The sequence below is a fragment of the Manis javanica genome, chromosome 8, assembly GCF_040802235.1.
Source record: "Manis javanica isolate MJ-LG chromosome 8, MJ_LKY, whole genome shotgun sequence".
Taxonomy (NCBI): domain Eukaryota; kingdom Metazoa; phylum Chordata; class Mammalia; order Pholidota; family Manidae; genus Manis; species Manis javanica.
The window spans coordinates 48,977,210-48,990,795 of record NC_133163.1 but is presented as its reverse complement, the minus strand read 5'-3'; the positions used below and the strand labels follow the sequence as shown (position 1 = coordinate 48,990,795).

Here is a 13,586-nt window from a genome sequence, read left to right as displayed (position 1 = left end):
TCTAAGCTACTTAAAACATTTTTTTTTCAGATTTTTTTTTATTAAGGTATCATTGATATACACTCTTAGGAAGGTTTCACAGGAAAAACAATGTGGTTACTACATTCACCCCCATTATCGAGTCCACCCACACCCCACTGCAGCCACTGTCCATCAGTATAGCAAGATGCCACAGAGTCCCCACTTGTCTTCTCTGTGCTACACTGTCTTCCCCATGACCCCATAGACACCATGTACACTAATCATGATTCCCCATAATCTTCCCTCTCCCTCCCTCCCCAACTGCCTTTCCTCACCCTTCCCCTTTGGTAACTGCTAGTCTCCTCTTGGAGTTTGTTGAGTCTCATGCTATTTTGTTCCTTCAGCTAAGCTACTTAAACATTTAAGGTAGAATATTATGTAACTGTTTCATGTATCCTTTTCCCCTGGTAAAATCATAATATCACAGTGGCAAAGATGATATTCTATGTTATTACTCACCCAGTTAAAAGTACAGGACTGACAACACAAAAAATCCTTAGTAATAAATACTTAAGGAATGTACATGACTAAGAGTCTAAGACTATAGTCTGCCCCTATACAGTAACCTCATAAATATGTGCCTCATGTCAAGGGGCTTGAGTGTGGGTTAATACAAATGCACTGTAGCTAGTAAAAAAAGAAAAAGTAATTACTTCTTTATTGCTGATGGGTAAATCATATTACAGTCTTGTACAAAGAATGATATGTTAAATGTTTTGGCTGAGAGACAGATAGCTGGGAGCTCTATCACTTTTCTAAAAACTGCATTTATTTGTGGCAATTGTCCTGGAATATAATTAACTCACGAAAATAACACTCAGGTCCAAAGGTGCAATTTATTCATCAGTGGTAATCAAGGAATCTTAGTATTTACAGCAAAATATATATAGATTATGTACACTTAGTAAGATAACTCAGTTTTCCCATGGAAAGGGGTAGATAATAGTTTGGGATTATAAAGAAGGCTAATCAAAGGACTTTCCAATTTTGAATGCTCAGTGGTTAAAGAAAAAAAACACTGGCTTAGGAAGTCAGACAGGTATAAGTTTGACTCCTGTCCTGTCACTCTCTTTATATGACCTATCTCAAACTTACTTTACCCTCACAAGTCTCAATATTGGTATATATAAGATGGAAATAGTAATTGTGTTGTAAAGGTAAGACAAAAAATGATAAAGCACTCAGGCACACAGTAAGTACCTAACAACTGGCAGTTGCTACTATCAAATTTATTTTTAGAAATGAAATTATTTCTTAGATTCAGTAATAAATATCTATATATTTTGCACAGTAGGAGTAGGGAAAGAGCTAGAACTTTCATGATTATAAACCGTAAAAAGGCTCAGGATTACTAGATGATCATATGGGACATGAAGAGAAAAAAAGCAGTGGGGGAATTGACAGTAGCCAAACTCATAAGAAATTTCTTAATTTTTACTTAATAGATACCCTGGTCTTTAAGCACAATACATCACATGCCAGAGGTATCTGATGCAAGTAACACAGTATACTTTAATAATTACATTTCTTTGTCTAGCTTCACATAGAACTTTGGAAGTTTAACTTAACTTCTATGAAGTGAACGACAACACCTCTATCTGAATTAAGATGTAAGAACTATGTGCTAAACTATATATTGAAAATTGAATGATACATAAAAAGTATAATATTCAGGCCAAACCTAAGTTGTACGGGTTGGACGTATTCCTTGCGAAATCTTTTAAGGTCTGCACTGATTGGCTGTTCACCTTTCTCTACTGCCAATTTATCTGCTTCAGTAGGTTCTGGCTCTGGAATTTCAAATCTAAGAAGAAAAGCAAAGTGAGAGAAACTTTGTTGTTCATGTATACATGAAACGGATTTCAAATACAGCAGGTAAAATATTTTAACTATGCAACTTTCTTTCTTACCATTTATGTGAAAAGCGTAATTACTGATAAACTTCCCTTGAAGTATTACATACTACAAAAAATTGCCCTTCAGCAGTACTAAGTACTAAGGTCTTATATTCCTACTTTCATCAAAAATTTCAATAACTAGCACTGATCGACATAGAAAAAGTCAGTGGAAAAGATTCAAGAAACAATCTATAGGGCACATAACCCCTTTAAAGAACATAACAGCGATGACTTAGACATAAATTTCTTTGAATAAAACGAGCATAAATACAAAGAGAAGGCCCCAATTGATTTTTAAGCAATACTTAAGGAACATAAATGGATAAGGTAAAAATCAAAGTTCAAAAAGGAAAAATGAGAAATGTTACCCAATCATAGGAAATACAGCTAAAATATAAGTCTAAGAAGTGTGCTTTCCTTATTTTGGACATGGAAATACAACTAAGTAGATTTTCATAGCACATTATACTGATTTAGTCAGGCAAACTTAGAACAACATAATGATAAATGTCACATAAAATTCTGGCCTTAAGTTTTTATTTATTTATTTTTTTGGCCCTAAGTTTTTAAATGTGAAATAAAAATTATTTTGGGGGGATACTTTTAGCCTATTGAAGCGCCACTAATATACTCAGGGAAAAGGAAAAATTCAACCCAAAACTTAACTTTTAAAAACTAATCATAATAATGGAACTATTAACATTTTTACGTCTAATAATGGTATTGTGATTATGTTTTTAATAAAAGTACTTTTTTTTAGAAATATGAAGAGAAATATTTACAGATGAAATATGTTGTCTAAGATTTACTACAAAATGAATCCTGCTGAAGTTGATAGAGAAACAGATGAAACGCTGAGTTGATAATTATTGTACTTGGATGGTTGATAAATGGGGTTTATTATAATCTATTTATTATTGTATATGTTTTATAATTTTCCTTAATAAAACTTTGTTTAAAAGTGAGAAGTAATGGACAGTGATTGCAATGCGGTGGGGTGGAGGGACTTGATAATATGGGTGAATGTTGAAGTCACAATGTTGCTCACGTGAAATCTTCATAAGACTGTCTATCAATGATACCTTAATTTTTTTAAAAAAGTGAGAAGTAAAGAAGTCTCTTTTAATTGAGTACTGTTTTATTGCACAGAAAACTGTTCATTAAAATATAAAGTTTTTTTATCCTCTAATGTTGGGTCTTTTTGATTACTACTATTAATATTTGGTAAGATCTAAAAAGATCTCTGTTGTAATAAACAGAGATATCAGTGAGCATGCTGTTTGAAGAGAACAGTAAAATACTGCTAATTTAATGCTAAACAGACCATGTGCAAAAACTACTTGAGTATATATTATGTACCAGCACTTCACAAGATATAAAATAGTTAACTTTTTACAAAGTGTTAGTGTAAATGAAATAAATATTTTTCTTACCGTTCAATCAGTAAGCTTAGCAATTCCTGTGGTTTACAAAATGAACGATATGTAGTAAGAAAAGTACGAACAAAATTGGGATCTGAAAAGGTAGAGCATAAAACAGGTTACATGTTCAATTTATTGTTTAATTAATTCAAAGCAGTATATTTTAGAGGCCTTCCTTCCTTTTTCTTTTTATTCTGGTTCTTCCCACTGCGGCTCTTCCTGCCAATTGTGGTATTCTTGATAAATGAGGGTTATTTTCAAATTCAAGATTCATGAATCTACAATTTTTATAAATATTTAATAATAATGAAGTCAACAATATTATATTTTAGACATTTAATTAGTTATTTATGCCTTTTGATTCTATAGAATTCTTTTTATATTTTGGAGGCAATCCCTTTTTCCAGGCCTCAAGCATTTCTGAATATCCTTGAAAAGCTTTTAGATTCTCAGCCCTTTGCAAGCACTTATGAGTTTCACTTACCTGCATACATATGATATGTTAACCTCTCAATTAATTTCACCACGGTTCCTCCTTTAATAATGGGGATTACACTTCTACTCTGCAAGTTGTCTTCAAAAACAATGTTTTCCTCAGAGTCTTTTACCACAAAGCGATACACTTCAGGACTTGGTAATCTCAGTGGTTGCTCATTTTCTTCTTTCAATAATACTGAATCTAGCATTCGATCTAGAGTACTACGATAATGAAGAGAAATAAGTGCTGCCATCCAATTATTTTTCTCTTCAGCAGACTTTGCAGCAAATATTATGTTGTTTTCATCTTTGGATACTAATTCAAAAGCATGTTTGCACTCACATGTATCTTCTTTATCACAAATTTGTATTTTCCTCATGACAAATTTTTCTTTTAATCTGTATTCTGCACTACTGCAACCTGGAAGGCGAGACTGGCTATGATTGGGTTTACAGCTAATCATTAAGCCATCAAAGAGAAAAATATGCCGTTCATGTTTAGCACCAATTCTTGTCAATGGACCTTCCATAATGAATTCATTACAACACTGTCCAATATCTTTGCCTTCCCATCCATCTATGTTTTTCTGAATTTCATTCATTTTTTTAATAGCCAGGTGCTTGCTTCTTAATTGACGATTATAAAAAGGGCAAACAGGATCCCTAAAAAAAAATCAGCAAAATAAATTTAGCTCATTCAATGACTAAGCAACCCTAATTGCTTTAAGTATAAACTTCCTCAAATCAAGTGATAAAAATACTAAATAACCAAACCAGAGACTTTTACACATGGCATTTACTTTCTTCTACTTTGTCACTAGATGATATATATGCTTTTATTTCATTATTGTGAAGGAGAAGTACTAGAAGCTAAAATTACAAAGAATCTTAAATTTTATATATAAATTACACAAAAAAATCATTAAACATATATTTTTAAATTTCATTAAATATATCTTAGCAATATGACAAAGTCAATTAAAAAAAAATAAAAGACCATAAAGAAAAATGTGAAACAAAGTATCGTTTTCAAAAATGCAACTATCACTATAAATTAAACTTCTTTAGAAAACCAGGCATCATATATAAGTGAAGTATGCAAAAGCATTCATATTTTCAATAGTTTGGAATTACCCAGGTCGGCGTCTAGGTGAATACTGCTTGTAAATTCGATCCATACTACCTTGGAGATTCAAGAGAGCAGTAATAGCTTGGTTCAAACATTCTCTGTCTTCTTGCTCTTCACTACATGCTTTCAGTTGCTAAGAATCAAAAAGAAAAATTAAACCTGCATTGTTCAATTCTTTGTTTCTCATAATTAGAGGAATCAGCAACAAAAATTATTAACTCTAAATGAACTCTAAATATACTTAGTCAAAACTTCTATAATTAAAAAAAAATTATGTATTCCCCCTGATCCCTCAAACCAACCCTCTTTCTACATATATAAACTTAATATACATATAAAGTACTACTGCCATAGCAATCAGAAAAAGACACCTGTGAAAGTCATTTGGACATTTTCTAGATACATAAAAATAGATTAAAATAGGTAAAACATGAAGCTTACTAGTTACTTTCATTAGTAACTATGAATAGAGGAAATAAATTATTTCATATTCTTTAATGATTAAATTCTTAAGTTTCAGAGGTTTCTAAAAGCTTGCATATCTTTGTTATACAACATAATCAAGTATGCTAACTTTAGCACTTCAATCCATCATAAAGATTTTTGCAAACAGCATCTCACTAAGGATTCAACTCACAATTTTTACAATTTATAAAATTCAGACACTGTGGTACATATCATGAAACCATGGAACTTAATATTCTATCCTATTAACCCTTAGAAATAAAATTCATAAACTGCATTATTAATTCTAACAACTCTGGTTTTGTTTTATTTATCCCAATATTTCTCTTAGATCTTAGTCTCAAAATGGAAGAAAATTTACCTTACAATTAATAATTCAGATTGGACGATGCTCCAATGTTTTGTTTGACAGAAGAATTTAAAGTGGAGCATTATATAGATATGATATAGAGGTTGTATGGATACAAATATACACTAATGCAAGAATATGGAAAAGTTATAATTACTTACAGAAAATTTTTAAAAATTTAGATCTATTTTATGATTTTAAGCTACCTTACCAGAAATTCTGTGATAAATCTTCTTATATTCCTTAATCTCTAGATTAAGAAATAAAAAGCTGAATGAAGAAAGAAAACACAACAGGAAGTTTGAAGAAGAATCAGCATTTAGTCATTATAACTTCCAAAGGTGAAAATTACTAGCAAAATCATTTTACTGTGTTAAAGATTTCTTACAAATATGATTCTTCACAGCTCTACTTTAAAATATTTCCTTAGCAAATCTGGATATTGATGACATAAAATACTTAATTACAAGGTTTTTATTCTCACTGCTTTTGTTGATTCCAATTTCCAAATTATCTCTAATAATGAGACTATCAAAAGTATAACTACTTTTCAATTTAGGTGTATAAGGATACTAAATTTCTACTGTCCACTTGGTGTTTAGGCTGTTCACTCTTCCACGTAACTAGTCTTGTCATTTCTAAATATACATTAATAACTACAGGCTGTCAAGGAAAAAAAAAACTTTAAAGCACAGGACTTCCTAGTGACTGAAGTATATAAAGCAGCAGCTCTGTTTGCTATGATCCTAGTCCAATAATTCATTAAACATTTCTTGACTTTTAATAAAGATCAGTGATATTTAATAAACAAAAGATAAATGAATATCCAATCTAATTTTCAATAATGCATTCCAAATATCTCAACATAGAAATTATCTTGCCAAACTATTTGCCAGTATGGTTGACCCCTGAACAACACATGGGTTCACTACACAAAGATTTTTCTCAATATATTGGGAAATTTTTTGGAGATATGCAACAATTTGAAAGACATTTTCCTTTTTATAAGAGTACAGTATATAATACATATAACATACTAAATGTGTGTTAATCAAATATTTGTGTTATCAGTGAGGCTTCTTGTCAGTAGTAGGCTATTAGTAGTTAAGTTTTGGGGGAGTCAAAAGTTATGAGCAGATTTTTGACTATGCAGTGGTTTGGGGCCCCTAACCACAGTGTTGTTCAAGGGTCAACTGTAGTTTGGGGTGCCATCCTTTCAGTTCCTTGCTGAGGAAGGGGAAGCATTGCTAAAGAATCCTGAGATTGTTTTGGAATACAAGGAAACCTCAAGTGTACCACACATTACTCTCAAATAGTATCATTCCCCTTTAGTCAGCATTGTTAGCAATACACTTAGAACAAAGATATTCTTTTACAGTATAGTGACCAATTTAACACTGATGAAGTTCTATTATCTCATTTTGTGCATATCCAACTTCATCAATAACATCCTTTAGGGTAATTTTCCATCCAATACAAGATGTAAGTCAGTGCTGAACTTAGCAGTCGCATTTCTACTATCTTTTTTACTGACTTTTATTGACATGTAACCAACACACAGCACTGCATGAGTTTAATGATTGGATTTCTGTATATTGTGACTTACTATCTCTCTTGATCTGCAGTAGTGCCTTGGGATTTGTCTGTCACAACTCCCCCAAAAAAGTAACACACACAGACCAGAACAATAGGATAAAGCTTTATATACCTAACACCCATAGGAGTTTTTCTAACCTTTCCTAGACAGTTAGTTACTCCTGCCTCAGTGATCCTATAGTACTACTTCCATTAGGCACTTACTGCATTGCAATTATTTGTTTGATTTCATCTTCTTCACTAAGCCATGAACTCCTTAAAGCCAGAGGATATGTTTTATTCATTTTTAGTACAGTACCTGAACATAGTAGGCACCCAAAAGGTAATCAGAATTAGTGAATACCATATAAATACTTAAAATTTTATTGTTTAGATAAGAACAAGGATGAACATTTATTGAGTAAACTCTGTGTATGCTATTTTATGCATTAACTTAATCTTTCTCATGCAATTCTGTAGGATAAGTACTATTATATACACATATAACAGATGAAGAAACCGTAGGTTTCAGAGAGATTAAGTAATTTACCCAAGATGAGTAGAAGAGTCTATATTCAAACCCTGGAATTCTTACTTCAGCGCCTGTGCTTTTTTGCCACACTACTACACCAACCTCTCTCAATGACAGAGCCATACCTCTGCAAAACACTGGTCTATGCCTAAATCTGATGACCACGAATTGACGGGGACCCCTGTATGTTAAAAGAAACCAGATAATTACACAGTTTAAGAAATAAAATGAAGTTACTGTGCTTTGGAAAAGCAGTCAAAGAGAATAAATGCTTTGCAATATATGCCTAAACAAGGTAATAAAGTGGAAGTGGTCTTTCATTAATGTGTAATATTGTATGAACTTGACTGAAGAATATATTCCTTGCTTACCTGATAATCATTACTCTCTTTGGTTGTCTATAAGTGTATCCTGCCCAAGATTTTACACTTCATGTAAGTTTTTTCTTAACTCTGTAAGATTTTACTGAAATTCTTATCATGCTTCTCTTAAATTCCTATAAAAAGCTATATCTAGGAAAACAATTCCATTCACAATTGCATCAAAAAGAATAAAATACCTAGGAATAAACCTAACCAAGGAAGTGAAAAACCTATACCATGAAAACTACAGGACCCTCTTAAGAGAAATTAAGGAGGACATTAATAAATGGAAATTCTTCCCATGCTCTTGGAAAGGAAGAATTAATATTGTCAAAATGGCCATCCTGCCTAAAGCAATCTATAGATTCCATGCAAACCCTATCAAAATACCAACAGCATTCTTCAATGAACTGGAACAAATAGTTCTAAAATTCATATGGAACCACAAAAGATGCCAAATAGCAACAAAGCAACCCTGAGAAGGAAGAATAAAGCACGGGGCATCTCGCTTCCCAACTTCAAGCTCTACTACAAAGAAACAGTAATCAAGACAATTTGGTACTGGCACAAGAACAGATCCATAGACGAGTGGAACAGAATAGAGAGTCCAGATATTAACCCAAGCATATATGGTCAATTAATATATGATAAAGGAGCCATGAATATACAATGGGGAAATGACAGGCTCTTCAACAGCTGGTGTTGGCAAAACTAGACAGCTACATGTAAGAGAATGAAACTGGATTACTGTCTAACCCCATACACAAAAGTAACCTTGAAATGGATCAAAGACCTGAATGTAAGTCACGAAACCATAAAACTCTTAGAAGAAAATAAAGGCAAAACTCTCTTGAATATAAACATGAGCAGCTTCTTCATGAACATAGCTCTACGGGCAAGGGAAACAAAAGTAAAAATGAGCAAGTGGGACTATATCAAACTAAAAAGCTTCTGCACAGCAAAGGACACCATTAGTAGAACAAAAAGGCATCCTACAGTATGTGAGAATATACTCATAAATGACATATCCAATAAGGGGTTAACATCCAAAATATACAAAGAGCTCATATAACTCAACAAACAAAAAGCAAATAATCCAATTAAAAAATAGGCAGGGGAGCTGAACAGACACTTCTCCAAAGAAGAAATTCAGATGGCCAACAGGCATGTGAAAAGATGCTCCACATCACTAGTCATCAGAGAAATGCAAATGAAAAAAACCACAATGAGATTTCACCTCACACCAGTTAGGGTGACCACCATCCAAAAGATAAACAACAACAAATGTTGGTGAGGATGTGGAGAAAGAGGAACCCTCCTACACTGCTGGTGGGAATGTAAATTAGTTCAACCATTGTGGAAAGCAGTATGGAGGTTCCTCAAAAAAAATAAAAATAGAAGTACCATTTGACCCAGGAATTCTACTCTTAGGAATTTACCTCAAGAATGCAAGAGCCCTGTTTGAAAAAGACATATGCACCCCTACGTTTATCATAGCACTATTTACAATAGCCAAGAAATGAAAGCAACCTAAGTGTCCATCAGTAGGTGAATGGATAAAGAAGATGTGGTACATACACACCATGGAATATTATTCAGCCATAAGAAGAAAACAAATCCTACCATTTGCAGCAACATGGATAGAGCTAGAGGGTATTATGCTCAGTGAAATAAGCAAGGCGGAGAAAGATAAGTACCAAGTGATTTCACTCATCTGTGGAGCATAAGAACAAAGCAAAAACTGAAGGAACAAAACAGCAGCAGACTCACAGAACCCAAGAATGGACTAACAGTTGCCAAAGGGAAAGGGACTGGGGAGGATGGGTGGGAAGGGAGAGATAAGGGGAAAAGGGGCATTACCATTAGCACACATAATGTAGGGGTGGGGGTACGGGGAAGGCAGTATAGCACAGAGAAGACAAGTAGTGATTTTATAACATCTTACTATGCTGTTGGACAATAACTGTAATTGGGTATGTGGTGGGGACTTGATAATGGGGGGAATCTAGTAACCACAATTTTGCTCATGTCATTGTATTTTTTTTACATGATATCACTTTATTGGCAGATCAGAATTAGCAACATGACCCAACTATCCCATCACATCCTGGAGCAGGGTACCTCCTTGGAAAATTCTTTTATTTTTTATTAAGGTATGATTGATATACACTCTTATGAAGGTTTCACATGAAAAAAAAATGTGGTTACTACATTTACCTACATCATCAAGTCCCCACCCACACCCCAATGCAGTCACTGTCTATCAGTGCAGCAAGATGCCAGAGATCCACTATGTCCCTTCTCTGTGATACAGTGCTTGTACATTAATGATACCAAAAAAAAAAAAATAAAGGTAAAGAATGTGAAAGTAGGCAAAAATCCTCAGATGTTAGCTGGAGTCGATGAAGATCAGTAGCTCTGACATAGAGAAATGAGAATGGATGAACACCAGAAAATCTCCATCTCTCTACATCCCACTAAATATAAAGGGAAAGTGTACATGGAACCTGAAGTGGAAAAAGAAACACTCACTGATGAATTCTGAGGCTTGTCCCAAAGGCAACAGATACCTTATACAATTAATCAATATTAGTAGTGATTTAAGGCTTCAAAGAATGAAAACTAAAGAGAAACCATCCATATCTCATCATTGAAACTATAGTCCTTAGAATAAATATGGAATATACTCAGGAAGCCTTTATCTTACCTTTAATAATTCAAAATAGTGCCAACAATGATATACTGGCACCAGCAAAAGGCGTGGAAGGACGTAACGAACTGCCTCTTTAAAACCATCAGCAATGGACTGCAAGGCAAAAAGATATAATAGTGTATCTTTGATATCAAAAATATATAATAATAGCAATGCCTAATGGAAATGGCTTTTATACAAGATACAGACTTAAGCTATAATGGAAACTATGTTCTACATTGAAATTGAAGTGCTAAAAACCAAGCTTTTTTCTCCTTTCACCCTTTAAACTGTTAGATAGATAAATAATACATTTCTGTATCTCTGATACAGCTAAAATGACTTTTACAATAGTTCTCAACAGCTTTTCTTAAAATGTTTTGCCTTTGCAAATCCTAAAGGAATTTTGAAAGCTAAGTACCCTCTTGTGCATTTTTATGTCTTCATTTGAAATGTTTTAAGTAGTTACAAAGGATGTAGTTTTTGGATGTTATATATTATAGATGTGATTCAAATATATTTCACCAAAGATTAAATAAATTTTGTATTCAGCTCATTTAATTTATGAAAGATGTCTGTCATATAACAAAGTTGACAAAGCCAATCTTCACTGTCCAAATCAACAGCCAGACCCAATTTAATTTCTATAGAAAGTCTGACTTCCTTCTTAAGTTCAAATACACATGTTAATGTCATAGCCTTAAATATAAGAAACATCTGGAAAACCCTAAAATTGCTTCGAACACAGTATATCCAGGTATGAGAACTTTACAAGCCTCCCCTCTCCATTATTCCAATGTCCAAATAGTAATGAAGTACTTAAAAGAAGTTAGTATTAATCCTTATAATAACTATCTCACTTCTTAATTCTTAGATAAGACAAGACATAGCTAGATATGACATAACATTTTAGTTACCAAAAGTTTTTAACACAATTACTCCACCCCCTTCTTTTGGAAACTCTGTTGCTTTACATTCAATGAACTCTCCTTCATGAGTACTACTTCTATTTTCCCCCACTGGTTCCCTGCAAGTTTTTACATCTCATTTCAATGCATAATGGGAAATTCAATATGACAAGAGGTAAAGTGTAAGAGAAGTTGGAAGAGAATGCCATAACACAAACAAGGTGGCAGGCAGACTAGAAACTGATTCTCTTAAAGCTGTCTGTGCCCTTATATCACCTAAAAAATCTTAGTATATCTGGTTTTAGACATATCCCAGTTTTGAAAGCTACTAGTCTGTAAGGTAAATGATTTTCTCAAGTTTGTAAGGGATTTACAATTCACTCATGTTGGTTTTAAATGTCATTAACATTAACTTATTTAAACTGGTATATCTCTTCATCACATAAATACAAACAGCAATATATAACGTAAAGAATCTGATAAACTATTTTTAACAAATATCCTCATAAGTAAAAACTCCCATGATTCTCATACATTGTTAACTGAAGTTAAATTATAATTTATTCAATGGACTTGCTACCAGGATACACACTCTGTCAACTTATTTTCCTAAAGATTAATTTATCACTTAATTAAAGATAATATGAATTACTCTAGATATATTCATATGTATTTTATATATAGTGGTTGAACTGGAACTAAAATGAAACTTTAAAGTTAGTCCATGAAGATAATCTGTACTGTTAACTAACACTGAATGGCTACTAAAGTGCATTCTGAAATGTCAATGTAATGTGTATTGACAGTGTAAGGAATATAAATAACAAATGCTAACGTTTCAGTATTTAATATGTGCCAGACATGCTTAGTGTACTCCTGTTTAACCTTCATAATAACTATAAGACATTATCCTCACCATTTTACAAATGAGCAAACCGAGTCTGAGGTAAGTGACTTGCTCAAGGTAGCACAATTACTGATTGGCCCAAAGCCAGAAGTTCTGACGCCAAATTCCTATTCTTAAAGTGTGCTACCCATCTTCTAAAGAAGTTCTTTGTTTGCTTTTAGTGAACCATTACTTCTTCAACTTACACTGAATGATTTTGTTTTAGTTAATACTGTGCATGTGAGTGTTTGGCCTGAAAAAGTTTTATCTAAGTCTTTCAATTTCACTGAATATCTGGGGCAATAGCTTGAATAACTGGGTCCTAAACATTCAAATCCCACAGTAAGAATTCCTAATAGAAATGAAACTACACATGCTATGAGTGCTTTTATTAAGTATGCAAAGAACTTATAGGTAGACTGTCTCATTTAATGTTTACTTTATGGTTTATATGAATATATAAGATATAACTTTAAAAATTACGCCTTCATTGAAGTAAATTGTGAGAATTAGGTGTAATTTTTATTTTAAGTTGACAAGTTTTTGAGTAAGGTAGAAAATAATAGGAATTCACAGTAAAGAAGGCAAGAAGATGGTAAATTCAGTTTGAATGCTATATTTGAAGTACCTGTTGGAATCTTCAAGTGAATTAAAGGGCAGCTTTATACAACACTGTACATACATACACACACATGCACACACATCCAGTGCCCAGAAGAAAGTTATGGTTTGAAAACACAAATAGGAAGTCACCAACATATAGGCAGTAGCTAAAGCAAAGGGTATTAATAAAGTCACCCACAGAGAGCACAGAGGGACAGAAAAGGAGGGTCTGACAATAGAAGTTGATTAACACCTGCAATTAAGGAGA

The 13,586-nt window shown here is 33.0% G+C and overlaps 1 protein-coding gene across 2 annotated transcripts in view; it reads right to left on the bottom strand.

The window, feature by feature from the left end:
• Positions 1–13,586, bottom strand: part of SOS2 (SOS Ras/Rho guanine nucleotide exchange factor 2) — an 87,581-nt gene that overhangs the window by 24,463 nt on the left and 49,532 nt on the right. For both annotated transcript variants that reach the window (XM_037016318.2, XM_073211280.1), the window contains exons 8-12: positions 10,937–11,035; positions 4,952–5,079; positions 3,825–4,480; positions 3,353–3,434; positions 1,703–1,825 (exon numbers count right to left, since the gene is read on the bottom strand). In XM_037016318.2, the coding sequence (XP_036872213.1) occupies positions 1,703–1,825; positions 3,353–3,434; positions 3,825–4,480; positions 4,952–5,079; positions 10,937–11,035 (1,088 nt within the window). The remainder of the gene's footprint in view (positions 1–1,702; positions 1,826–3,352; positions 3,435–3,824; positions 4,481–4,951; positions 5,080–10,936; positions 11,036–13,586) is intronic.